The 27,149-nt window shown below is 38.4% G+C and overlaps 1 protein-coding gene across 1 annotated transcript; it reads left to right on the plus strand.

Moving 5' to 3' along the window:
* The first annotated feature begins 948 nt into the window (after window positions 1-948).
* On the plus strand, window positions 949-27,142 carry LOC137199872 (ovarian cancer G-protein coupled receptor 1). Its single transcript, XM_067614462.1, has 7 exons — window positions 949-1,044; window positions 20,573-20,862; window positions 21,603-21,752; window positions 22,112-22,245; window positions 22,711-22,933; window positions 23,249-23,429; window positions 23,517-27,142. Exons 2-7 carry the CDS (start codon window positions 20,767-20,769, stop codon window positions 23,987-23,989), a joined length of 1,257 nt encoding a protein of 418 aa, XP_067470563.1. The 5' UTR covers window positions 949-1,044; window positions 20,573-20,766; the 3' UTR covers window positions 23,990-27,142.
* The last annotated feature ends 7 nt before the right edge of the window (window positions 27,143-27,149 follow it).

The following is a 27,149-nucleotide window of genomic DNA, read 5'->3' on the forward strand; positions in this document are numbered from 1 at the left end:
TTGATACACTGTATAACCTAAGATCAAATCAAACGTATCATGCTTCTCTAATGTGATTTTTATATGGCTTATGAATCAGGTACTTTGCTCCGCTGACATTATGTAAATGTGATAGAGCACACCTGTGTCCTGTCTCCTATATAATGTCTGTTGAGCTGTTAGTCCCTCAATACCCTGAAGGAGACTGTCATGTCGAAACGTTGGTAAATTGTTCAAATATTTTTTGCATCATGGCTAGGAGTGTATGTATACCTTACTTCACACCTGGTCAGCATCTCTCCAACACTGGGTGTCGTTCCTCCTTTCTCTCATCCTGGATGTACAACTAGGCAACTATTTGTTAACACATCCACCTTAACAAGTTTTTAAAAAGTGATGTTTACAGCTTTATGTGCTGCCCATCAAGTGGCCATAAACAACAATAAAAAAAAAAACTGTGAATGCAGCTTTAAGTAGATGTAGAAAAAATACCAGTACCAGTCATAAGTTTGGACACATTTTCTCACTGAAGTGAATGGGAAGGTGTGTCCAAACTTTTGACTGGTACTTTATACAGGCCTATATAGACATTTAACAGTAAATATTCCAAATAATTGAAACAAAAAAGATATTTTTGGTGTCTAGTCAAAAAATGTTTTGTTATTTGCTCCAGGGAACTCCAGGGAGTTTCCACGAAGCTGAAGGTGAGGTGAGGTTGTTGTCATGGGTGATATTAGATATTATCATTTCCATATTGAAACACGTTCAGGTGTGCTGTTAGTCATTATAGACCCATGTAAGATTTCAATACACCACAGAACTTAAAGGCCATATATATATATATGTAGCCTATATATGTGTGTGTGTGTGTGTGTGTGTGTGTGTGTGTGTGTGTGTGTATGTGTGTGTATTAACACGATCATTTTCACACACTTCCGACACATTCGCATTTGCATGTGTGTGTGGGAGTGTGTGTGTGTATTTGTGTGTACGTCAGGGAGAGAGACAGATCGCGCGGAGAGAGCTCGCGGCCAGTTTGATGCAGACCTTCAGACCGGAGAGTCGGTAAGCAGTCATCTTCATTAAATTTGTAAAGAGGTGTTGTTTGAACTTGAGATTATCACAGCAGACAGTCTCGTTGTGTTTCTGCCTCCACAGATCAATTAAACAGAGTTTTGTTATTAGTAGTTTGTTAGTTTATCAAAGATTGTTACTGATTTTACACAGCCACAGTTGAAGTGATTCCTGTTTAATGTAGATTATCATGGATGAAACGTTAAAGCGATGAAACATTAAAACGCACATTTTTAAGTATTATATGGTAAAGTGAGACGTGGTGAGAGATTAGGACATGTTTAATGCCTGTATAGGCTCTTTAGTGCAGAGGTATGAATAATTTATCGGAACTATTAAGTCTTGTCAGTTAGCGCGCTGCCGTTGGGGAGAGTCTGTAACACTGTCCATCACTGACTGGACTTCATCAATGATATGGCTTGAGAAGCGGAGGGAGAAAAAGCTGAAAAAGCTGCAGCAGCGGCAGATTCAGTGCATTTATATGGTAGTTCTTGTTTTCGCTTGTTGATAGACTGGAGAGCTTCATGTAATATTCATAGAGGGTTACCAGTGACTGATGAAGTAGAGCGGGAGTGGTCCTTAATGTTAGGAATCTCATTTTCACCTGTTGTGGTGTGTTTATTTCCCTCAAGTTAATCCACATCAAACTAGAAGTAGCTATACGATACAAACATATTTAAAAAATCTGGCAATTTTAGTTAAACTTCTATTGAGCTCAGGCTCCTATCGTGATATTATAGGAATATTATGGTATTGCCATTAGACATAAGAATACAAAAACTTTAAAATTTATCCTCACAGATACTCTGTGTTGATTTGTATTTAGTATTAGTAATTTTTATTTGACAAAGGTTACAATAAAAATATTTCACAGTAAAAATTATATTAAATTGTGCAGGAGAGGAAGGAAGCCAAGAGGGCTTATACAAAGTCCCCCCCTTCATTTCAACAAGTCATAAAAAGATACAGTCATAAAACAATATAACATCAAATAGACAAAGAAACATGTATAGCAAAAAACTAGAGAAAAAGAAAGAAAAGAAAAAATAAGTAAAACAGAAATTTGAACACTTTAAATGTGCAAGAGGTGTAATATATACCCAGTCACACAACTGGGACACAACAGTCACATTTGGAGAGTATTCAGTGTGCCGCTGTGATAATGAAGAAGAGTGATCTTCAGAGACATGTCGATGATTGCTGGTTAACCTCTGCCTGCTTCACTCACTCACTCACTCACTCACTCACTCACAGGATGACTGACTCGACTGATCTGAGGCTAAACACAAATATGCTTTTTAGTCAATGCTTGATGGATTCTCAGAAGACAGGAGCATTGAGTTAGTGACTGATTAAACAAATAAATGACTGGACCATCTTAAAGGGTCACTTCATTTCAAGTACAAAACAAGCATATATTTACACATGGTGCCCAGCCATGCAGTGAGTGTTATTGGCTATGATTTTGGGATCTCCACTGCAGAGATTTTTGCTATAATTCTAATACAATGGACGTGAATGGGATTTAGCTTGCAGTGCTCAAAGTATTAATTAATTTGGTTATATAGACCTGAGTTCTGATCTAAAGATCTGATCTGTTGAAATATTGAATCTCAATCTTTTGAAACACAGACTTCCCTTTTTTTGCTCTAAAAGCCTCAACTTTAAAGCTGCATTGATTGATATTTGGCAGGTATAATGTTAGCACTACATGTTATGACTAACATAATAGCAAACAGTTTCATATTCACACACTCAGCAGACACAGAGCAACATAAGTATTTGTTCAGAGTTGTGTTTCTGTCCACCTGATGAATATAAACCTCATGGTCACTCTCCTTTACGCTTTGTTTTGGTTTCCATAAACTCCTAAAGGAAGTATCTGGCTGTTTTCCTGCTAAATGCTCCACTTAGCCCATTAGCTAATTTTGTCTGTCTGCTCTTTGGTGTTTGGCAGATAGTGTTCAGACCATTTTCATTAAAAACAGCTGCCTGATGGTGCTGCTGGAGACAAATTGAATGAGAGGGGTAAGAGAACCTCATCAGTAAAGGTCCAGACTGTAAAGCAATGAGCTGAAAGACACTAAAATGCTCTGCAGAGCTGAGGGGTATTGTAGAGTTGGGTGATAATTCTCTGTGAGTTCATCACTATGAGAGACACCTTTCACATTATGCAGTCATTTGATCAATTGTTAATTTAAAAATATTGATTAGTGCAACTTTAAGGTTGTATCAGCTTGTTACTTCAGTGAAGCTATATGATTGAGCATGAATGTTGTTTCTTGACCTTAAAAACTCTAGTTTAAATAAATAACTTAACTGAAGGTCACTTACTATATTTTGTGGGGCTTTCAATCACATGAAACAGAGTAGTAGTCATGTGCACATCAATAAAACCTCAAGTGGGACAGGTGCTGGATACAAAAAACAATTAAACTAGATACAAGGAGAACCTGCAGACTGAATTAGAGTTCCCTTTACTTTATTTGCAACTTTTTGACCAACTACAGGCTGAAAGCTTCAGAAACAGCTAGTAAGTGGACCTTGAGTGAAGCTCAAATCCAAGACTCCATGTTTTTATGGCTGCATCATCATATCAAATGAAATATTCCAAATGTCTTCGGCATTATTTTCAACATTTCCCCCCATTTGGTATCTTTGGAAACTTTTGGAGCTCCACTAGAATTTAAAATAAAGTTCTGTGGGTTTGAACAAAACGGCTGCACAATATGAATTTGTAATGACTGACCAACTGGTGGGTCACTGCATTTTAACATTGCTTTCAGTCTTTCCAGGAAACTGTTTACTTACTTTTGTTCAGTCTACTTTACGTTACAAGAACTCAAGAAGGTTAGAACAATGCCAAATTGGCCTATTGTCAATAGGATCTTTCTACTTCCTGTATGAAAGACTTGACAACATAATGAGAAAGCAAACGATAGCTAGATTATAGAAAACAGCATCAACCAGATGAGAACTCAGACTGCAGCAGCTCACCTCCAACCATACAAATAACTGTTGATCACAGTGTAATTACTTTTGATTTGTGCTCTTCCTGGATAACTCAGGCACCCTTTTTGAATCTCCTTACAGCCTGCCCTTGGGTCCAGGCCCAGACACCAGGCACCAGTTGGACAGAGTGCAGTGGTCCTTTGTGTGCACTAACCTCATTCATCCATGAAAAGGCCATCTCAGTGCCCTGCAGACATTAGCAGAAAGGCAAAAAAACCCGTTTGTTATGTCAGTGGCTTTACATACAGAATCCAGCTGAGGCAGTAGTGCTAAAAATAGAGACCAAGGACTGCCAGGGGCCCTCAGGAGGGTCCTAGGGGCCTAAAAGAGGGTTAAATGTCCCTGGTGGAGGTGCCCGGTTTTTAGAGTCTCTAGAAGGACCCTTAATGATGGAATTGGGTCTTCAAGGGTCCTTCTAGGGACTTGGAACTCTTTGATGACCCCTGACCACACAGCCACATTGGGGTTCAGTGGTCCTGGTGAAGGTCTTAGGGTTTGTTTAGAGGGTTACTGAGTCCCTAGATGGTTCCCAAAAGACCCAGTCCCATCATCAAAGGGGTCCCAGAGTCCCTGGACAGAACAGTGAAACCCAGTTCTAACATCAAGGGTCATTTTATAGATCTCCTCTAGGCCCCTTGGAGCTCCTTAGAGGGACAATGAAACCCCCTTGAGGACCCCTTGGATCTCCATCAGGATTTTAAGGTTTCAGTGGTCCTGGCACAGTGGTACTCAGGGGAGTTTCAGTCAAGGGTCCCCTGAGGACTTCATCAGGACACTAAGGAAGCCCTGAGTCACGGTAAAGGCCTCCTGGGATTCCCTAGAAAGACCTGAGAGGATCTTGAACCGTTTAGGTTTAGAAGGACCTTCAAAGACAGAGTTCCATCATCTAGGGCTCCCTATAAGAGCTGTACAGAACCCCCTTGAGGACCCCTGGGACCTGGGACCAAAGGCACAAGGTGGTCCTAATGCCCTGGTGCTAGTCCCAAGTGTCTTCAAGGGGTTCTAGGGTCCCTAGAAGAACCTTTATGGGTCTTCAGAGATGAGTAGTTCTCCATTAGGGCCACAAGAGGGTCCAGTGGTCGGTGGAGAGGTCCTCAAGGAGGTTCCAGGGTCCTTTTAGAGTCCCAGAGGGCTTTGAGAGTATCCTAGGAGACCTTGAGTAGGTCTCTGGGCTTTTAGTGGGACGTCATTTAACACCTTCATATAATAATTAATTATATACAGTAAAGATTTAATTAAGATGAAGTGTCAAACGCTGTACATGTCAGCTATCCTAATCACATTTGCCACATCCTCCCAGTGCTAACAGTTAATGGTTCATTTCAATACTAATTCAATAGCAACACAACTCCCATATGGTGCATTAGACGAAAACATTTGGGAAATCCTGCTAAGGACCTGGACTAAGTGCTTCTTTTGCTTGTTCATCACTCAGGATACTAAAATATTATGATCCAAATCTGGCTTATGTAAAGCTCATATCTTTTTTAGAATAACCTGGATAGACTTTCATCCTCATTAGGAGAACACTACAGATAAGATTGTCGGGGATCTGATGTGTGGTAGGAGCAAAGATACTGAGGCATGTGTGCACACCCTATCACATTTACGGCTGCTTTTGACATGATTGATTTACAAAGTATTATATTTATTGTCATATATGGGGATATTTAGAAGCAGATGATGCATATAAATAATGTATTCACTTTTCTCCTTTCTATGGATGATACATATTAAAGCAATACTTGATGTATTGTAATGCCTTATTGCTGTGATATGGCTGTAGGTCATCACTTTGAGAAAAGCTGGATTGCCAACTGGGCTAAGAGAGCATGGTTTGTGGTAATTTGATTAGTTGTGCATTTGTTAGTGACTTTGCACCATCAAAGTACAATATCACCTGAAACTGAAATGACAAGACCTTTTAAACAAGTCCTGCTTCATTACTCAATCTTGCGGCCCTGCAATGTAAAAGGTCCCTGTGTTAACTAGTTTCAATACTTTTATAATGTAAGATTATTGTGTTCACATGGTAAATATTCCCCTATAAATCTGTTTAAAGGGGCACTCCACAGATTTTACACTTTGAGTTCAGTTTACTCACCATGGTGAATACTACTCAGCCTGTGAAAACAGAGTATAATGTCTTCTGTGGCTGTGGTATGGAAATGGAGTTTGAAAGATGTGAGTGTTTCATGGTAGTGTCAGTGTCATCCACACGTCGCTATTTTTGTGGCCATTTTCTGTTGCTATTTTTTAGCTATGTAGCTAGCCTGCTGGCTGGACATATGATGTCATCATTCTTAATCCTGCCCGCAGAGCTCTGATTGGTTGATTGTTTATCCAACTGGCAGAAATAGTGAACACATGGTGGTGATTCAGAAGACTGAAACCAGGCTAGGTGGCAAGGTCAATAGGGGCTCGACAGCAAATGTTTGCCCCAAGGTATGACATTTCTTTCATACATCATTTAATACATCAATTTATATGAAGCAAGACAAGAAAGGAATCTTTGATATCTGTATATTGTTTCCCAATTGCCTGATACTAGTAACTCTAATATTGGGCAATTATCTTGTCATTGTCAAGTTATTTTAAAAGGTTCATATTCTTCCTTTGCTTTTGCCTCATTATTTTGCTTTAAATGTGCACATTCTTTGTCAGATCCACACCAAATAAATCCAGAGTCGCATACATGTTTTCCCCATTTAGTAGCATTTAATAAGCTCCCCTAGTTGAAAGCAGAGTGATTTCACTCATGTAGATTGGTACTTATGATTTTAAACACAGATGAGATCTTTCTCATCCAATCACAACACAAGCTTTGAATTAAACTTACAGTAAAAACATAATCTTAAAAAAAGAAGCAGTATGTTTTATATTTTAGTTTTTTTTCCAAAATAAATAGAATGATAGAAAAGGAAAGAATGCCATGTATAGAAACTCAAAACCCAAAGAAAATATATCACAGTGCTGTTTTGTGGGCAGGTGATCTCTGGGAAATGCAGTGCAAAAACACCATAGCAATTAGCACTCAGCAGTAAAAGAGGAGAAGAAAAACCATAGAAGCTTTTACCGACCACCACCTACTGATTACTGGCAGGGACAAACCATATCACAGCTGCCTGCACCAGTAGGCTGTTGTGATGTTTGTTATCCAGTTTTAGCTCCACAATTATGTGCACTGTCAGTTTTGAATTGTTTTTGGTCCAAAGCAGGGTTTTAGTAGTGTCTGAAAGCTGATAACAAAACGTATACTTCAGGATGAAATCTATCTGTAGCTGTTGTTTTCAGCACATTTTTAACCAAATTAGCAGTGCTGCTTTAAGGATGGCAATGTTGGACGGCCAGTCTGCCACTTTGGTAGATTAAACTAAAATATCTCAACAAATAGGCCCACTGGATGGATTGCCGTGGAATTTTGTCCAAATATTCATGTAGGAGGAATCCCTTTATTTAACTTTTCATTTAGTGTCATCATCAAGTCAAAATTTTCATTTGTCTATTGTTTGCAAAAATGATATTCCCATCAACCTAAGCTATAGGCTACTTAACTCACATAAATGCTTTCGGCTGTCTTGCCTTGGTGAATTAAATATTACCTGCGACATATCAGCATGTTGACATTGTCATTGTGAACATTAGCAAGCTCATGTTAGCATTCAGCTCAAAGCACCACTGTTCCTAAGTGAGTTGCAAGCATGGCTGTAGACTATACTCTTGCTAATATCTTCCAATTTGACAGCACATAAAATATGAGATATGAGTCGCATGGTCAAAATATTGTTTCAGAGTTGTTAAATGTCGGAAGGAAACATAAGTAATTGGATGCTTTTGTAGCCTGATAATATATTGAAATTTAGCTTACTGGCACAAAACATTCACTTACAGTGGCCAGAGTCCTAACGTTAATTGCATTAGCTATCAAAAAATCTCATCAGCGGTAGCCTAATATCCTTTCAATAATAACTTCCAATAATAATAATAACACTAGTAAACACTCTGACTTTGTACATTCTTGTCTGTATCAAAGAGGCAAACTAATACATTGATGTCATTCAGAATGGCGTTTTCACCAGCCTCAGAGGCAGTCATCTGGCTGCAATGGTCGAGCACTGCTGAATGAACACACTTCTCAAACAGCCAAGTGAAGGGGGTGCGTGGAGATAATGTAGCATGCATCAAATCATATTTTATGTCATCTGAGAAGTCTGATCTCTCTGAGCTGCCAGGAGAAAAACATATCATTTTAGTTGATTTTCCTTTACACTAAGCCATAAAAAGAATGAATCCAGATGATTGTGTTGATTGTTCATGTCATGAAATGGAGGGAAATCTGATTAAGCCTGTGTTTTTCAGATCTGATCATTGCTTTGTGATAAACTAATAGTAAGTAGCCTGATGAGGGTTCAGATTATGCCAATTTTAGGAGATTATGATGTGAAAGCAGATTGTTTTGAGGAAATTTAAATAGTTACGTGGCATCAATCTTTAAATGTGTTACTATTGCGAGATTGTCAGTGACCAGCAGAGTATTCATCACCCAACATGTGTTACATTTGAAGTGAACAAGTGTTACATGATTGATATGACACAGGTTGATGATATAGTAAGAAACATGTCAGCCTTCTCTCATATGTAGACAGTGACTCATATCTATTGGAGAGCAAGGAGATTGTAAATCAACAAAACTAAAGGCTGATAAAAAACCTGCTGGACAAAATGAGGATTTCCCTGGAGGAGAGGAAGCATTTCATCACTTGGATTTTTTTTTTGATCATGAAGGATCAAAGGACCATTTCTGCAGTATAGATGTTGGAAGATGCTTTGGACTTGATTTCACTCATCATGAATTTATTTCCTCTGTGGCAGAAAAACATGTTACACGAGCCTTCACAAACTGGTTAAAGTGACTCTAACACACTCACTATAAACAGACTTTAAGATGCTCGCTAGCCTAGTAACATTAATGCTAGTAACAACCGGTAATGCAACACTCTGTGTAGGGGTCAGTTTTGCACATCTGATGTTGCCAACAAGTAATTGTTTAGCTATTAGCGGAGTGTGCATGCAAACTAACCTTTAGACCAACGTGTAATCAGTCAAAAATATTCTTGGTGGTTAACATTCATAGCCAGGATAGTGCTGCATATTGTTAGCTAACTATAAATGTACATAGAGTTTATAACTTGCTGTGAGATCTGATGGGTTGCTAGTTTTTCAGCGCCATGTGACGTTAACACACGCACACACATACACACACACACATCCATTTCTCTGTATGCAGACACTTCTCAGTTAAGACAGATCAGGAGAGTCTGCCGGCTGTTACATGACTTGCAGCTATCATCCTAGTCTATCCTTGAGAAGTTTCTTATCTGTGTGTTTAATGTTTGATGTGCAAAAAAGTGTTTTAAGCCATTTTTGTGACTGCTCCCATGATCTCAGACTCGAATGTTAATAGTTGCACAGGTGTTGAAACTGATTCAGATTAATTCTGATCACCCTTATCCCATTTATAGACTTAATTTTAACATTAAAATAATGTTATTAATGTTACAATTAATATAATGAATTGTTCACATTTTTAAAAAAAAAAGTCAGACAGCATTTTGTGGAAAAGTCAAACACTCAGTGTATAGTTTTAATAAACTCAGTACTGTTTTTCAATACACTGACACCTAATTGTTGATTGTATACTGTCTTCATACAATGTAATTATCACTTATTGTTATTGCACCATTGGTTTTGGCCTTGATGCCCTACATTTTGGCTGCGATGCCCCAACGAATTTGTATTTATCAAAGGCCAAAATGGTCTTGCCCTAAAAATGACTTAATTCCAGACCTGAAAGAGGCAGATATTTTTCTCAGGACTTGCGTTCATCAGGTGGACAGAAACACAACTCCAAACGAATGATAATGTTGCTCCATAACTGCTGGATGTGTAAATGAGCAACTGTTTGCTAAGTTAGCTTTAAAAACTTAAAGTGTTATTATATGTCACTGTTGTCACTTGTTTCCGCTGCCCCCAAGTGGCCAAAAAATCTGTTAATGCAGGTTTAAGCTACATTATCACTAACCAGTCATTTTCTTGTTAACTTTTCGATTTGTCTCTCGTTTTGGAAGCAAAACTTTTCTGGAGTGTATGACAGAAGCCAGTGGGCTCTGCAACTCATCTGCAACTTCTGTTGTCAGCATTTACAGACTGTGTGGGGTTTTTAGCCAACGGATCATGTACTGTAGTTAGTTACAGTGGCATTAAGAAAAATGATGTCATCTTGACTTGGATTTAACAGAAGACATTGGTTCAGCTTTAGCAGTAAAAATTGCCTGAGCAGCTGTTATATCAGTTACATTTATGTCCATGTCCCATTAGCTAAAGTTAGCTAAATTTTTCTAGACACTGAAGTTTTCATTTTTAAGGACACTGATAGATAACTTTGCCTTTTTTTCTTTTTTTTTTTTGTGCAGTGACCAGTTATGCCTTGGTTTTTGTCTGTCCTCCCTGAGTGTGTCATAAATCAAACATGGCCACCAGGTGAATAAATCAAATACAGCCTAACCCTAACCCTTTGTAGACAGACTGGGAGACAGCAGAGAGACAGTCCCAGGCCCCAGCAGCAGGAAAGGAGGAACATCTTCTCACTAAGTTTGCTTGAAAGAGGTTTTTTTTTATGGATCCAAGAAATCTTGTTGACTCGGGTGCTGTCCACAAAAAGGACTGTGGTGTCTGACTGTGGTGTGTGCTTTGTGGGGACTGCAGTGAAGTCCACAGCAATGTAAAAGCAACCCTCTCCACAAGCAGGAAATTAAATGTTTTAGCACCATATGTAATAAGAAAGTGTGGACAGGTCAGGCTGAGGCTAGTTTCTTTCTTCTATATAATCACACATTATGACAGTGTGGTACCGTGGGGTAATGTTACCACTGTGGGCTTGCTACTCATGATGGGGTGTGAGAGCACACTTGTCACTATGCACTACAGTGGTTTGATATGAATCATATAACAGAAGCAGGACAAGGTCCATGTGACAAAATTGAGGTCATTATGATGAGCTCACCACGGTGCCTGAGACCAAAGACTAATGACATTTCGCATCTGCTTGTGTTTTTACTTAACTTCCCATTCCAGGAATTTAGGCATAATTGATACTGTGAAGAGATCTGGCAAACTAAAACAAACACCAAGCATTTGGTTTGCTTCCATGTTTACAAGTGCAAGTAACAAAAAGTGATGCTCTGATGTAGAGTGTTCTACTAACATCATGTTATTTTATTGCTTTAACATTTGTCTGTCACTATGAGATCAGAGTGTGAGTTATAAATTCACTTCACTATATTCTAAAAGACATAATTAAAATTATGTAATTACAAAGGCTGCGTGTTTTGTAGACTTAAAAAGTGTCTCAGCCAATCAAAACCAGTAGTATCAGTTCTGTGAAAGAAGACTGATTATACAATTATAATCAAATACAGTTATATAATGGGAACAAGGATAATGATGCTGATGATGTTACTGATGAAGGTAAAGGTGAGAGCAGCGGGACACAGTTACATGGACGGCTGTGATATTAGTATGTTACCTGTAGCAGTGGCAGGACCCTTATGGGTGCCTGATTTACAACTTACTGCTGTTGCCACGGTTACTGCTGTCAGGGTCACTGATGACAGAGCAGCAATGGTGTTCCAGCAGCCTTAGGGAAATAAGTTAAGGTACTGATCACAGGGTAATTTGTTAACTTATTGATCCTAGTGTTGAGAGCATTAATTAAGATGAGAGTTATACTCAGAGACCCTGTTTGTTTACTAGAAGAACTGGACCCTCGTACAGAGACTGGGTATATCACACTGCGGTCATCATGCTTAGGTACTAGATGTCATATTTTACCTACCTCTGTATCTACCAGTCATCTCTGGTTATAAAATGTGTAAATAATATTCACAATGTAATGTGTGTGGACAGGAATAGGGCTGCTTATGTAAGGCTCATGGCGGTTATGAGACAGGAAGTCAAACCAGACAGACAAATCTTACTGAAGATGACAGTCATCAACAGTTGTAGGTATAGATGAGAGGTGAATAACTCTTGCTAGAACACTTAAGTAGCATATGATACAAACCTATTGCTAGGCAAGACGTAGAGGACGATTCTGCAAAACCCTGGATCATGCTGACTGCCAATTTAAAAAAAAAAAATTCCAATGGCAACAATTTCAAAATTCTCTCTTTATACAATACATGCACAACTGTGGTTAAGGTTAAGGAAAGGTCATGGGTATGGTTAATAAAAAAGTGAATGTTCATTTCAGGTCTGTGACAAAATGCAAAAGTCTGATGCCTATGCACCACCCCGACCTCCACACCTTTACTTTCCACCTCACCACATAGGACAGACTACTTACTGCATTGGCACTGAACGTTGGCATTGATCTTAGATGTAATTCCTAGGGATACTGGGCTGTATGATCTGACAAAGGCTAAGAGAAAAGATTGGGACTGTCTCATCCAGTGCTTGGGAGACAGTCCTGGATATATCCATTTGAAACCATTGGACACAATGAGGAGTCCATGCTTGTCTGTACATGGCAAATGAGTAAATAAAGTGCAACTTTGCAGGCAGTTGACTACATACACACAAGAGTAGAGACCATCTAAGGACGCCTATTCCCAACTGAAAGAAAAAGTTGGGAATATTCCCCAGTAGCCAGGCAAGTGTGCTTATGTATATTTGCTCTGGATCATATATCGCTGCCAGATTAGACGAGGGATTTGTGGGTGCAGAATAAGCTTTAGCTAGCAATTTACTCGGGCTAACTGTGGCTAACACCAACAACTGACCCAATTCTGGCTTCTTTTATCATGAGTCTGGCAACCATGCATGCCGGGTTTAGGCCACTGTAAGTGGGTGATAACTAGATCTGGAAAGGGTCATATTCTTTCTGCAGTTCGCATAATTTGTAATGAGAGGACAAAACTGTGGAAATTTAAAACTTAGTGCTGAACTTAGTGCTGAGCTACATGTGGACTCTAGAAGCATGTAAATACTGGAGTAACCAGCCTGACACACTCACCAATACTCTGTTATCAATGGATCAATGATCAGCAAGTGCTCTGGGCTGTCTCCAACACATCTCCCCACATATGTGCTTTCTCTTATACTTTAGTCTTTGTAGGAACAACATGACTAAAGTCAGGAGGAAACTCTATAGTCAGGACATGTTTGTTCAAGTTAATTCTTGGTTATTTCTGGGTGAGGAGTGAGGTTTGGAGCTGAGGTTACGAGTGGGGTTACAGTGTCAGTATTAAGATAGACTTAAGGTTTGGGTTTAAAGTTAGGCTGAAATTTGGGTTAGATCTGAGGAATGTTTGTGCAGCTTAGGGTTAGGTCTGCTGTGAGACAGAATGTTCTCTGAATTAAAGATAGAAAGAAAAACATGAGTACAGGGACCGTTTTCTGTTCTGGCAACTGAAATGCCAATCCTTTTAACTTTAAAGCTGCTATAATCAATATTTTTATATTAACAATAGATCAAATGACTATGTATAATTTGAAAGGGATCGCTCATAGTGATGAGCCCACAGAGAAATATCACAGTTCCTGGAATATCTTTCAGGTCATTGTTTCAGTTTTACAGACCATAACTTTACTGTATACATAGGTTCACTCTCTCATCAGTGTCATCAGTGAAAAACAAAGAAAGTTAGCAACTAGCTGGTGAACATAGTGGAGCATTTAGCAGCTAAAGAGCCAAATATTTTTCACATAAGTTGGGGTATACCAAAACAGAGCAAAAAGCAGAGTGAATATTGGACTTAAATTCACTCCAAATTAATGCTAATGTTACTCCATGTCTGCTGGATGTGTAAAAAGGCAACTGTTTTACTGGTATGTGAGTTTCCTGAAGTATACACCTCTTCACCAGCAGTAAGCAAACACATAAATTTAAAAACTGTTTAGGCCAATAAACAACATTTCAGGCAGAGCATTGAATTTGTGCTTGTATCAGTTGAATAGCATCAGCCGTTTCATTTATGCTTCACAATGAGTGGCTCATCCACAGCTGTTTATATTCATGAAGGTATACAGCACAGCCATTACAAGCTGACACTTCTCCCTCTGCTGATACCTTCACGTTCAGCACTGTTTGCTGACGGAGCTCCGTCCACCACCCCAACCTCCTCCTTTTGTAATAAACATTTTGTATTGTTGACTTTACTGAGGTTAAATGTTCGCGTGCGTAAAACATAGGGTCAGTCATTGTTTTCCTTTTCCTCTAGATGCCTCAGGACACACATTTTGAGAAACAGAAAAAAGGTACAGGGATTTCCAGGGCCCATTAAAGCCATGACGTAATAGCATATTGATGTGATAAGACAATATGGTTGTTTTTCATTTTACTTTTGTAAACTGTTTGTACAAGAATCATCTGCCCTGCACTGTATACATAACACACTCATACACACATACACACTACACACACACACACACACACACACACACACACACACACACACACACACACACACATTAACCTGCATCCAGGCCAAAATAAACTCATGTGATTGAATTACTTTAGTACATCCACATCTTACAGCTGCACAGTGAGCAGCGTCTGTTACAGTCTGGTAGTTTGTTGCTGGGGGTCAAAACAAAAGGCCAGTAACTATCCTGGCCATTTGAAAAATTAGTTTCCTGAGAACAGCATGAACAGTACAGTACTTAAGATATTAAGGAGCACCCCTAAAGTTATTATTATGAATGACATCTATACCTTTATATTGATACAGGGTTCCTCCAAAGAGTACACAATATTATTCTGTGTTACGTAAGATAGAAATCCAGATTGCTGCTGATTAATTAATTAAGCTTGTTTTGTTTGGTCTGTTTGCACGATCTATGTCTTGGTCAACTATTAACAAAACTTAAAAGTTAATATCACTTATATTCTGCAGACGAGTTATTATCTTGTGCATGTAAACATCTACTGTAGGTTTTGTTGGTTTTGACCTAAAAAAAATGTTGATGCCTTAAGCTGTGTGCATGCATCACACCAGTGCCAAAGTCACACTATGTCATGTGTTATCAGTTTCCTTCCTGTGTGTTGTGGCTGATGGGTGTACTGCTCACGATTACTGTGTGTCTTGAGAGGCAACTCAAAGACAGCCCCCCCCCCTCCTTCTTAAATGGCCAGGTGTACAATGGGAGCTGTAAGAGGGGTCAAAGGGGTTTAATGGGATTTAAATATCCAGATCCAATGGAATTTAAATAAATTCAGCAAATCCATTAAATGAAGTCTAGTGGGTCTGATCAAAAGGTTCAATGGAACTGGTCCATTCCTAACCTGTAATATCAAGCAATAGCATTTGCTGAAAGGTCAAATCATTGTCAGTCATTTACACTAAAAGAGAAAAATACAATATTTTATTTTGTTATCAAAGCAAATCATCCTGCTGACCTTCTGTCAGTCTAGCCGGCCCCAAACATTAGGTACAACTTGGTTATAATCAATATTTGCCCGTTTGTCTTATTGTAATTTGACATAAATGTCATTGAGGAACTCTGAAAGTGAAATAATTTCCTTGTGCAGTGTTTGCTAATATAACTCACTAGGATAATAAGGATAAATTGAGATAGCACACAGATAGTAAACTTGGTCCTTAGCTGGTTCCTGGAAACACAGTTGCCATGACAGAGTTAATTATTAATTAAGCCTGGCTGCTCACTGATGATGAGTGATTTAGATGAAGAGTGAGAAAAGAAAGTGATGTCCTGTTTGGGGAGAACATTCAACTTCAAATGGAATTGCATGCAGGACTGTTGGTTGTGTTACCTTCGTGTTGCCTTGCTTATCAGTCAAGTGCTTGAAGTGGGGTTTTTTTCAATGACAGAGAAAGAGATGTAATTTGAATAATTTTGACCAGGTAATTTCTTGTGTAAAAGCTTCATCAGACTTAAATTATTATTCCAATACTCAATTATTTTTATATGTCTTAGAACATGTCTGGAGAGGATTTTAATTGAATTTTGTGAAAAGAGCACACTGGTATTGGATTGGTACTCTTTATTGGGAGAGAAAAAGTTGTATCATTGCATTCCTATTTTTAGACATTGCTCAAAACCTCCCAGTATGCCTTTCTCCAAACTGAGGGCAGAACCTTAGACCACTGCACCTACTGTGTGTAGCTCCACTGTAAACTCATTATCATTTGACACTGTGACATCAATCTGCAGAACAGAATCCACAGTGTATACAGACACATCGGTGTTTATGGTATGGTCAATGACCCTGCTGATGTACATCTCCACCATCACATGGATCTGTTAATCAAACTGATTGTACAAATCAAACATTTCAGTCTGGGTGTGAAATGCTTGTTTTTGCTGTTTTAAGGACGTTAGTGTGTCAACCAGATGACTGATGTTATGTTATGTTGGCCGTGGTTAGACATTTTTTAAAATCCGATTGGATGCACAATCACACATGATCAACAGGTAAAGGTGCAGGTGTGAAGACCAGATATCCTTTTCAAAAGAGGAAATATCACAATTCCTACTTTCAAATGTATTCAAGTCACAATAACATGGGTTAGCTTGACTCTTAAGGAATGCACAGTACAGTACATCCAGTTGTTCTTCAATCTGACTGCGGTTTATTGAGGAAGACGAGAGAGACAGAAAGTCTTACAGAAGGAAAGACGGAGAGAGAGAGAGAGAGAGAGAGAGAGAGAGAGAGAGAGAGAGAGAGAAAGATAGATGATGCTTGTGGTTTATGTGTGTTGTGTTAAAGTGGCTCTAAAATGTTTTATAGTATGTTATTATGGAGCCATTCTGAAGATGTTGGGATGCCAAAGCAAAGAAATATAGTGTAGGTTATACTCAGAGGCTTCACTGTCCATTGACTCTGAGTTACATTTGAGCTGGAACTCACAGGAAGGAAGCAAGCCTGCATTTAGATGCTATTCATAAATCTAGCTCTTTTTCATTGACTGCTTTATTCTAACAGCATCACTCAAAACAAATACTTAGACATTTTGTGTACATTTATACAATGTCACTGACTACTATCCCTGTACCTGAAACATACAGCACAGTAAGAGGAAGAAAAAGCCAGAATCACAAGCTTACAGCCATGACTTTTTCATATTTAAATGTCAAAGAAATATAAAACAAGATAACAAAATTCAAAAGATGCCACAGTGACTTTCTGCTGGATTACTCAAATGTTAGTTTTCTGTTGCTGGTATAAGAGAAGCAGAGCAAACAGAGGGTTGGATGACCAGATGCACATGCAAAACTCTAAACTATATGTCAACTAAATTATATGTAAGGAATGCACAGTGTATAGCCTGAGGTTGTTGATATTCAAAATGACTGTGAATGACCTAAAATAAACTATGTGCACTATGTGGTTTATGCTTGTAGACATGTGTGCCAAAGTTTATTGTGATTTTGTTCTATGCAAAATTAAGAGCAGCCAAAGCAGCAAAGTTGAGTTGCTTGTTTTGTCCCACTGTATCTATATTTAAGTATCAGTAGGAATAATAAAGTATTATGTATTAAATAAAGTGATGTAACTATGATATGTTCAATATTAATAATATCCTATATACAAAATGTGCAGTATGAGTGAGTACAGCTTTGTAAGTAATATAAATATAATATGTACAGTATGGACAGAACCAATCAATAGTATAATATACAGTAGAATGACTGTTATGTACAAAGTGCAAACAATAGCAAGTATTTAATATAAACTGTGTAAAAAGAAGCCACTATGAGCGAGTCAATGTGGTCAGAGTTGTTAAATACGCCTCCTGGGTGCAGTGCTAGTGTAGTACAGTTTGGCAGACTATTCAGAGTGGCTGAAGAAGAAAACATTAAGCCGTTTTTGTAAGCTTGCAGAGATAGGATGGAACTTTGTCCAGAATTGCTTTATAAATAAAAATATACCAGTGACTCAGTTGATGTATGGACAGAGAGAGCCAGACAAGTCTGGAATACAGAGCCCAATGATGTGTGAGTTATTTTAATGCGGTAACAAACCTCTGCTACTGTGATAAACAGAGTCCAACACTTGGATACATTGTGCTGAAAAACAGTACATGTGTCTGAAAGAAAACCCTAACTTCTATCTCAGTTTCTCCACAAGGTCTTCAACATGTTGCTTAAAACAAAGACATTAATTTACCCAGGTAACAGGTAACAACTTCTGTTGTCTTCCCCTGAGTTGTAACAATATCCATAAAGTCTGTAGACATCTTCCTATGGTAGCATTAACTTAGTTTAGTCAGCAGAAGACTGGAAATTATGAAGTGAGTGAGAAGATCCCTATCTATTAATAATAAAACCACATCATCTGCATAACAGTGAGAATTCCAGCCCAAACAACACCTAAACTATTTATATAAAAAGAAAATGAAAGTGGGCCTAGCACAGAACCTTGGGGCACTCCATAAAGTACAGCCAGTTTGATCTGAGCCTTTTAACTTTCACACACACTTTTGTTCCTACCTGAGAGATACTTAGTATCCATGTTGACTAACATTAATAAATAAAGCTGCACAGCTGTGCTTCTTCTCTGAGTCTACAATAATATAATTTTAAATATTCACTGGAACAGTAGAGTGATATTATGCTTTCTAAATACAAGCTGATACTCTGACAAAGTTGCATTATTAGATAAAAATATCTTTAAAAGGGAAAAGGTACATTCAATAGCAGATCATTCACATTACATAAATATATGCACGTTCTCACCATTATAACAGCATGTCAAACACCTGATTAAATCAGTATGTGAGCTTCCTCTTGTTATCTTGTGATCATGCTGCATGAGTAGCTGTTATTACAGTCGCTACTACTAACGTAATGATACAGTATAGATGCAGGATGGAGGAGTTGTTATTGGCCAACACTGCTGGCTCTGTTGTAATAATGCAGGGTAGATGAAGGGTGCTGCAGCTCTCTGTAGCACCAATGCAGATTTTAGCCAGAAGGCAACCATCAGGTCTGGATGTCTGGAGATTAAACATCAGTATTCTACTACTATAATCTAACCACTGTATATGGATCATATATGATAGAGGTGAGTCTGGTCTCTGTGCTCTGTTCATATGGCATTAAGTCAGCATTCATTCCTAACTTTATTTCCCTTGTTGAATTTCGCTGAGCATGTACATGGAGAGTATATTATTTTTCAACATATGCTGTGCTCCACATTCAAAAAGTTACACTCATACTCTCACTCACACTTCATCAGTGTGACTGTTCTTGTAATGTGGGCTGGCAGCCTGTGAGAGTAATTCTGAGTCATAATATAAGGCTTTTTCTTTGTTCATAATAAGAGTCCAAGGTTGGATGGTGCAAATTTTTTAATTTATTGTTTTATAGTGGGAGCTTGCAAAAGCCGTTTCACAATCTATGCATCTCTAATTTAAAAAAAAAACTAATTATATAAAAGATTTTCTAGACTTTAACACTGTATCATAACATGTTGAGAAAGGTTGCGTCATCTGTGTGTCCAGTCAGGGACAGCCTGGCCTGTACGTCACTGCTCGTGAACATGCTAATAACAGCAAATAAATAACTGACTCAACTAGTTCTCTAATGACAGGCACTGACACAATCACCAGTAGTTCAATGGAAATTATGGGAACAGGATGCAGTTGTCGTTTCAACAGGAAGTCAGTGTGTTACTGCACTTAAGATCCCACAGTCTCACAGAGAAAAGTTTAAATTAAGCTGAACTGAGTGAATATTGTCACGTGATTTTAAAATAATTCAGGCAATTCAGTTTTTTTGCCATGCTAGTAGCATGACTCTATGAATGGCAATGTCGAGCTGTCAGTTCACTCGTTCCAGACTGAAACATTTCAACAACTACCAGATAGATTGCCATGAAATTTGCTTCAGCCATTCATGGTGATCACAGGATGAATCCTACTGACTTTGCTAATCCCTTGACTTTTCCTCTAGTGCCACTATCACATTGACAGGCATGTTTTTTAGTGAATTATCTAAATAACTATTCCTTTAGTGCCACCATTAGGTCAAAATTTACAATACTTATACAATACTAATACAATACTTTGGATTATGACCAGTGCACATGTTAGTATGCTAACACACTAAACTAAGATGGTGAACAAGGTTAACATTATACCTGTTAGCATGTGGACCTTGTTATTGTGAGAATGTTAACATGTTGATATTAGCATTTAGCTCAAAGCACTGCTGTGCTTTGAGGAGCCAGTATACTCCATCAGAACTGTTTGTCGGATGGTAGAATAGCTTCAGAAACCCCCTCCACCGCACCTTTGAGGGGGACTGGGGCTGACCATTTTTGTAACTTTCTGAAACCAACTGTGCAGCCCTGGTCCCCCTCCCCCACCCCCCAAGACAGCTGACATTTCACTTTGCTTTTGAGTGTAGCCGTTCTGAACAACTATGAACACTTTCGATTTCCAAAAAAAGTTTTAATACTCTTAATTCTTCTGTGTTCCAGAGTGGCTGAATGAAAGTGGACTGCCTAATCAGAGAAGACAAGTCTCAACCAGATGAGACAAGTTTAAACCACTACTGAGTGCTCCAGCCAACATGAAGATTTATTTGTGGTTGGGTGCTGTTATGCCATGTATGCACATAAGAACATTAATGTGTGCATTTTTAAGGTGAAGTAGTGTGTGAGAGTGGGGTGCAATGATTTTCATCATGTCTGAAGAGGGCATTAACTGCACCATCGGCCATGAAATCCACCAGTACCTCTTCTCCTGTGTGTATATCCTCGTACTGTTGGTAAGTGTGTGTTTATTGAATGCCTGATAAAACTGTTGAGGTGTTTGAATACTTTATGAAAGTGCATGGCTAACAGGAAAAAGTATGTTTCCAATTTGAGGTTGGCATGGCACAGAAAACTGTCATGTCTTGAATTAGAAATGTCTCTGTGGTAAGCAGTGTTACCTCACAGAAAGGAGGTCATAAAGTCAACCTTATGAGGCCCTTCTGTGGGAGGTTCTTACTGTGTGTGTTTGAGTTTCCTCTTGCAGCCCCGTTTCCGCCAACAGTACAAAGGTGAACAGGAGATTCTAAATTACCCCTAGCCATGAATCTAAGTTTTAATGTGTCTGTTTATGTCTCACAATTTACATCTAATGCTGGTGTTCAGTTTAAGTGAAGGAAGTGTGTGTCCTTTATTTAGCAAGATGGAAAGTAAGGGTATGAAGTCAGGATGGTGGATAGTTTGTGTAGTATGTTCTTGTAGTACCAGAGTTCACCATACATCAAAGACCTGCAATTAACATTGGATTTTGCATTTACCATAACCACAATCTTTCCCCAAACTTTGCCTAACTATACCTTAACCATACTTTATTTACCATAAACTTGATATTTCCACAACCCTAACCATGCCATAGTCACCATGTGCAGAATATGTGCTTTGGTAATCAAGTCATTAAAAGGAGGCAAGTGTTGAAGAAAATTTCCTGGAGTCAGAGAATCGAAATAATCACAATTAATGATCTTCTTGATTCTAGATTGGTGTTCCCTCCAACCTGTACTCTCTGTACCACGCTGCACTGCAGCTGAAGCAAAAGAATGAGCTGGGAGTATACTTAATGAACCTCACTGTGTCTGATCTGTTATACCTGGCATCATTACCGCTGTGGCTCCAGTACATCTTTCAGGTAAACTAAAACCACCCCTTCATTGTGTCATACACATATTCCACACATTGTGTCATACACATCTGTGTATTTCAGCTAAGACGCAGCACTTTCATGCAGCTCACTGAGCCATAAACCATAATATATATGTGAATAAAAAAGTGTTTTTTGGTGATCTAAACCGGTCCAACACTGTAGGCTCATTTGCTAACTTTTGGAAATGTTCTATCATCGCAGAAGGTGTTGTCGTTCCAGCTGTATAGTTAGTTTTCTTCAATTCAGTCTTGTTTCATCTTCTTTTATCCATGTTTTTACCAACATATTGCCTTGTTTCATTTACCTATAGTGCAGTTTCATGTACAGTATGTGTGTTGTTTCAGGATGATAATTGGAGTCATAGGGAATGGTTGTGTCAGCTGTGTGGCTTCCTTCTCTATGAGAACATCTACATCAGCATTGGCTTCCTGTGCTGTATCAGTCTGGATCGCTACCTGGCTGTAGTCCATCCTTTAAGGTAATTCTGATACATTATTATGAGAATGCACACACATGGCAAACTCCCTAAACTTATCACCACTGTTCCTCCAAGTGAATGCAGATTGTCTTGTCTATATTCTCACTTGGGTTGAAAATCACTACTACACTAATGTTGTTTTATAATAATATCACCAATATAACATCAATCAATATAACACCACCAAAATATGCAAATATTTCCTTTTAATACCCATTTTCAGTGTCATTTTAGACTGATTTATACTGACGGCCATGCAAAGTGATCAGTGTTCTTAAAGACACTTAGATTATAAAACAACGGGACTTGAGACATTCCTTTGTGAAGACAATGCCTTAATACAAAGACAGAGTACATTTTTTAGCGTTAGAAATATGGTAGCCAGGTGCACAGGTAAATACGTTGGCGGTTTCCGGTATACTGTTGGTTCTAGTGTTAACTTTCTTTTTTCATCCCTGTCTGCAGGTTCACCTCTCTGCGCTCTATGAATGCAGCGTGGCTCGTAAGTGGCATCATCTGGCTAAAGGAGATAGCTGTCGGTGTGGTTTTCTTCCGCCATAAAGTACTGAGCAAAGATGGCAAGAACCAATCAGTGTGCTTTGAGCACTACCCCATGCAGGAGTGGGAGTATCCAATCAACATCTACCGCTTCACTATTGGCTTCATGTTCCCACTGGCCATTCTATCGGTAAGAAAACTGCTTTTGAAATATATTTTTTCAAAGTTGATCAAAAAACTATTCATGCAATGACATTTTACTGCATTTTAATTGCATTTAAAATTGATCAGTCAATACTATTCTGAACACATTTTTCATTCAGAACAAATGTTAGATCTGGAGTTACTAGAGGAGATATGAAGGTTGTTTAAGAGGGGAAGAAGATGGGGGGAGATTACTCAATGGAAACAGAGTTACATGAGGTTGAGTTTTATTTAAATAAATAATGTCATCAAGACAACATCAAGAGGAACAGAGGTTTCCAATTGTCTTTTTTCTATGCAGATCAGCTACCTGTGCGTCCTTCGTGCTGTGGGTCGGAGTGCAGGGACCCAGCCGGATCAGAAGATGAGGATCAGGCAGTTAGTCAGCAGTACCATCCTCATCTTCCTCGTCTGCTTCTCCCCATACCACATCTTCCTGTTGGTTCGCACCATCATGGAGCGAAACTGCGACTTCATCGCAGGTGCAGTTTCTTGTCTACAAAGTAATCCTGGCAATAATAATGAAAACTGCTTTGTTATACCACATGTCCTGTATTCTTATTTCCCAGGAATATTTAACTACTACCACCTGTCGTTGTTGCTGACCACTCTGAACTGCGTGGCCGACCCTGCTCTCTACTGCTTCGTCAGCGAAAGCGCTCGCCGTGGCCTGCACAGGGCCATAATCCGACCCGTTGTCAGGATACTTTGTTGTTGCTGTCGCCGTGGCAATGTGAGACCCGCCATCCCCGCTACGGATTCCCATGAAGTCGCCACTGACGAGAACAACGGCCACCCGACGGTGACACTGCTCACACACACCAGCACACTCAACACTCTAAAAACAGATGCCACCAGCAAAAATAGTATTTTAACCACACAGACTGATGAAAAAGCCATCATATCTTTAACTGTGCAAAATAACAGACACTCCGATAAATGTGCAGACAGTGATGGAAAGCCCAGCTTTGTGATTGGAATGGAAGAGATGAGCCTAAAGACAGAGAAGATTGAAGAGACTGAGGAGCACCAGTTAAAATGATTAAAGGATCAATCAGGACCTGTGTTAGCAGAGGCCTCAGGGCAGCAGGATTAAGACAGAGGACAAGCCTGACTCCCAGACTAAGCTAAAGCATCCTGAGCATGACTGGAGACTGAACGCACAAGAGACCAATCACAACTAGCCTGCCTGTAAGGCTCAATCTGGCAGCGACCACGATGAGTGCCTGCTGCCCACCCAGCTGTGTTTACATTGTATTTCATTGGCATTTGAGCAAAAGCATTTTCTTTACTCTCCCACGTGATTTCACTGAGCTCTGGATACAACTCAGTGTTAGAGCTTAACATGAATCTGACATTCACTTTGTCGCTGTAAATGCCCTGTTTACATTTCAACGGTCTGTAGACATAGGCACAAATTGGAGATTTGAGATTGAGAAAAGGGCATTGTCCATCGGGGGGTTATTATTGACCAGGATATTTTACTGCAGGAAATATCCACCTTGGGAACCCGAACCTTTGTAGGAGGAAAACTTGCCAGTATTCCTTTAATTAATAATTTAATGTAATGGTAGGCTGTAAAGCAGAGTTTGCAGCAGCATTGCATCTGTATCTGTGTCTGTATACTGCTTCTCTTCTAATAAGCAGAAATTTGGCACTCATTCATCCTAAAATTGTTTTATTAGAAGCTGAAACTTACTATATTATTTATAATAATCAGGCAGCAGACTGGGACACTTTAATATTCATTATGAATCCGTTTATCTTCTGAACTAATCCATCCACAGTTTTTTTTTCACAAACAACCCAAAAATACTGCAATTACAACACTTTGACAGTAACTTTACCCTGTGAGGTAAAATGTGCAGTACAGGGCATTCAGTATGAGAACAGATTCAGGTAACACTTTACTTGAAATCGTGTGTATGTGTTACAGCTTACCACATCCTGAGTGCATGATAGCTCTTTTTTTTTTCTTTTCAGTGCATGAACACGACATGCTAAATTAGATGGTTGAACAGTTATGGCACAGCTGTAAAATTACTGTCTTTATACATTTTATGCATTTGCTGATGTTTGATGACTTGTCTGATGATAAAATGTTTCTTTGTCCTCAACTGGCTTACAATGTGTTTATCATATGTCATAATGCACCTGTACAAGCACCAGTGTTATACAAACCTACTCAAGTATTTACTTCAGTGTTATTAACCCATTATCTAAATTAGGGGGTTATCCATGCTATGAAAATTCAGATTAGAGCTGCAATGATTAGTATGTCAATCAGTTGCCAACTATTGAATTAATCTGCAACTATTTTGGTTAATCATTCACAGTCATTTTTATTAAAAAAATGTCCAAATTCTCTGTTCCAGCTTCTCAAATGTGAATATCTTCTGGTTTATTTTAGTCTTAAACCATTAAACTGTTGGTTGGGACAAAAGAAGACATTTAAGACATTTTAAGGACCAAACAACTAATCGATTACTCAAGAAAATAATCGACTCATTAATCGATAATGAAAACGATTGTTAGTTGCAGCCATAATTCAGATTAAGACACAAATCTACTCCCAACATTCCACAGTGTTTTGTTCATCATTATGTTAATTCCAGGGACTTGAGACTTAACATACTGTAGGATTTTTAGCTTTAACTTTAAAGTGAGACTAAGTAACTTTTTCTGAATCCAAGTGACAGATAAGGGACAATGGTGATTGCCAAAATGTAATGTAACAGTGGCACAAGTAGAAACGAGCCATAAAGTTGATAAACTGTCAGTCACACAGTGATATCCAAGCTATCTCAAGTTTGCTAACATTAGCTAATATTAGCCAAGCTACTAGTCATTCCAGACCGGTGTACTGAATGGAACAAGGGTGTCTTTTATTACTTATCAACAAAACGTTTCATTTGTTAGAGGAAGATTGTTATTTCTTCTTTCTATACTTACATAGTCTTGCTTTAAACAGTAATTTCTTAATCATTGGACTAGACTAGACTAGAAATGGGTTTTAAAACCTTATAATTGTTTTAAAAAGGTGTTACTATTTATTGTCCAATATATTTTTTTAAATATACATACTACTATTTTGTACGCAAGTAAATGTCTTGGGGTGACTTTAAATGACCATGTTAGTGTCAGGCGTTGATCAGTTCATATGGATGTAAGTGACAGGCTTTAAAAAGGGAGTCTGTGGTCTTTAACATTGGCATGCATAGGCTCTGCCTGCTCTGTACTATAAGAAGTTAAATATCAAGGGAAATTATCTCCAATGTTTACATGTTGCGATTTGCATGCATGGGAATGGCACTATATTGTTATGGTCTTGATTTTCTATTGTAAAGAATCTGTAACTCCATTTATCATTGAACAATAATATTATGTTCACAACTTGTGTTGTCATAAATCCTCAAAATTATTGTCAAAACTTTGTTATGAAGGTGTATCAAAGTTAGAACTTCCTTTTTTTTTTTTTTTAACAAACATATGACCATAACGTTATGGTCAAAATTTAGTTCCATAATCATAACATGGTCAAAACCTTATTTATGCAAATGTTATGGAAGTATGAAATTGTGATCAAAATTTTAAATATTGTGTTAATATAACAATATAGTCAAAACTTTGTTATTATGGTCAAATTTCAAAAATATGAATGAATTATAAATTAATGGTGGAAAATGCAAGTGTTACAGAAATATAATATAATGTCAAACTTCAGTTGTTATGGAAATATGACATCATGGTCAAAGTATCTTGTCAAAATAAAAAATGTTCATGATATATCTTGACAGTGACAAATGTGATAAAGAATATTTTTTATAAAGGACAACTTCTCTTATGTTTTTGTAATGGTGTGTGTGGTGGCTGTGCAGAGCCATGCAGTAGCAGTGCAGGGTGTGTTAATATGGTTGTGTGTGTGTGGTTTCAGTCTGATCTCTGCCTTTCCTCTCTGATGTTGGCAACGTCAACAGCAGGAACTCTTTCTTTAACTTCTAACGAGTGTGTGATGCAATCGATAACTGGAAATAGTATGCATATTTCCTGGAAAATAGACTAGAGTAGACAGAGAATGAAAATGACAGCCCTTTATTTACTATTTTGAGTGACTGAACTCTGAGTGTGAAATGTATGCTCTATATATTGCCCCAAAAGACAATGAATAAAATGACACAATAAAGTGAAATAGGAAGGATCCA

This window comes from Thunnus thynnus, chromosome 16 (genome assembly GCF_963924715.1).
Source record: "Thunnus thynnus chromosome 16, fThuThy2.1, whole genome shotgun sequence".
NCBI classification, from domain to species: domain Eukaryota; kingdom Metazoa; phylum Chordata; class Actinopteri; order Scombriformes; family Scombridae; genus Thunnus; species Thunnus thynnus.

What these genes read in the sequence shown, in the direction of transcription:
- LOC137199872 (XM_067614462.1), top strand. Translation starts at nt 20,767, where the DNA reads ATGATTTTCATCATGTCTGAAGAGGGCATTAACTGCACCATCGGCCAT. An exon ending in GGCTCCAGTACATCTTTCAG is followed by an intron (nt 21,753 to 22,111) that starts GTAAACTAAAAC and finishes GTGTTGTTTCAG; the next exon opens with GATGATAATTGGAGTCATAG. An exon ending in TCCCACTGGCCATTCTATCG is followed by an intron (nt 22,934 to 23,248) that starts GTAAGAAAACTG and finishes TTTTCTATGCAG; the next exon opens with ATCAGCTACCTGTGCGTCCT.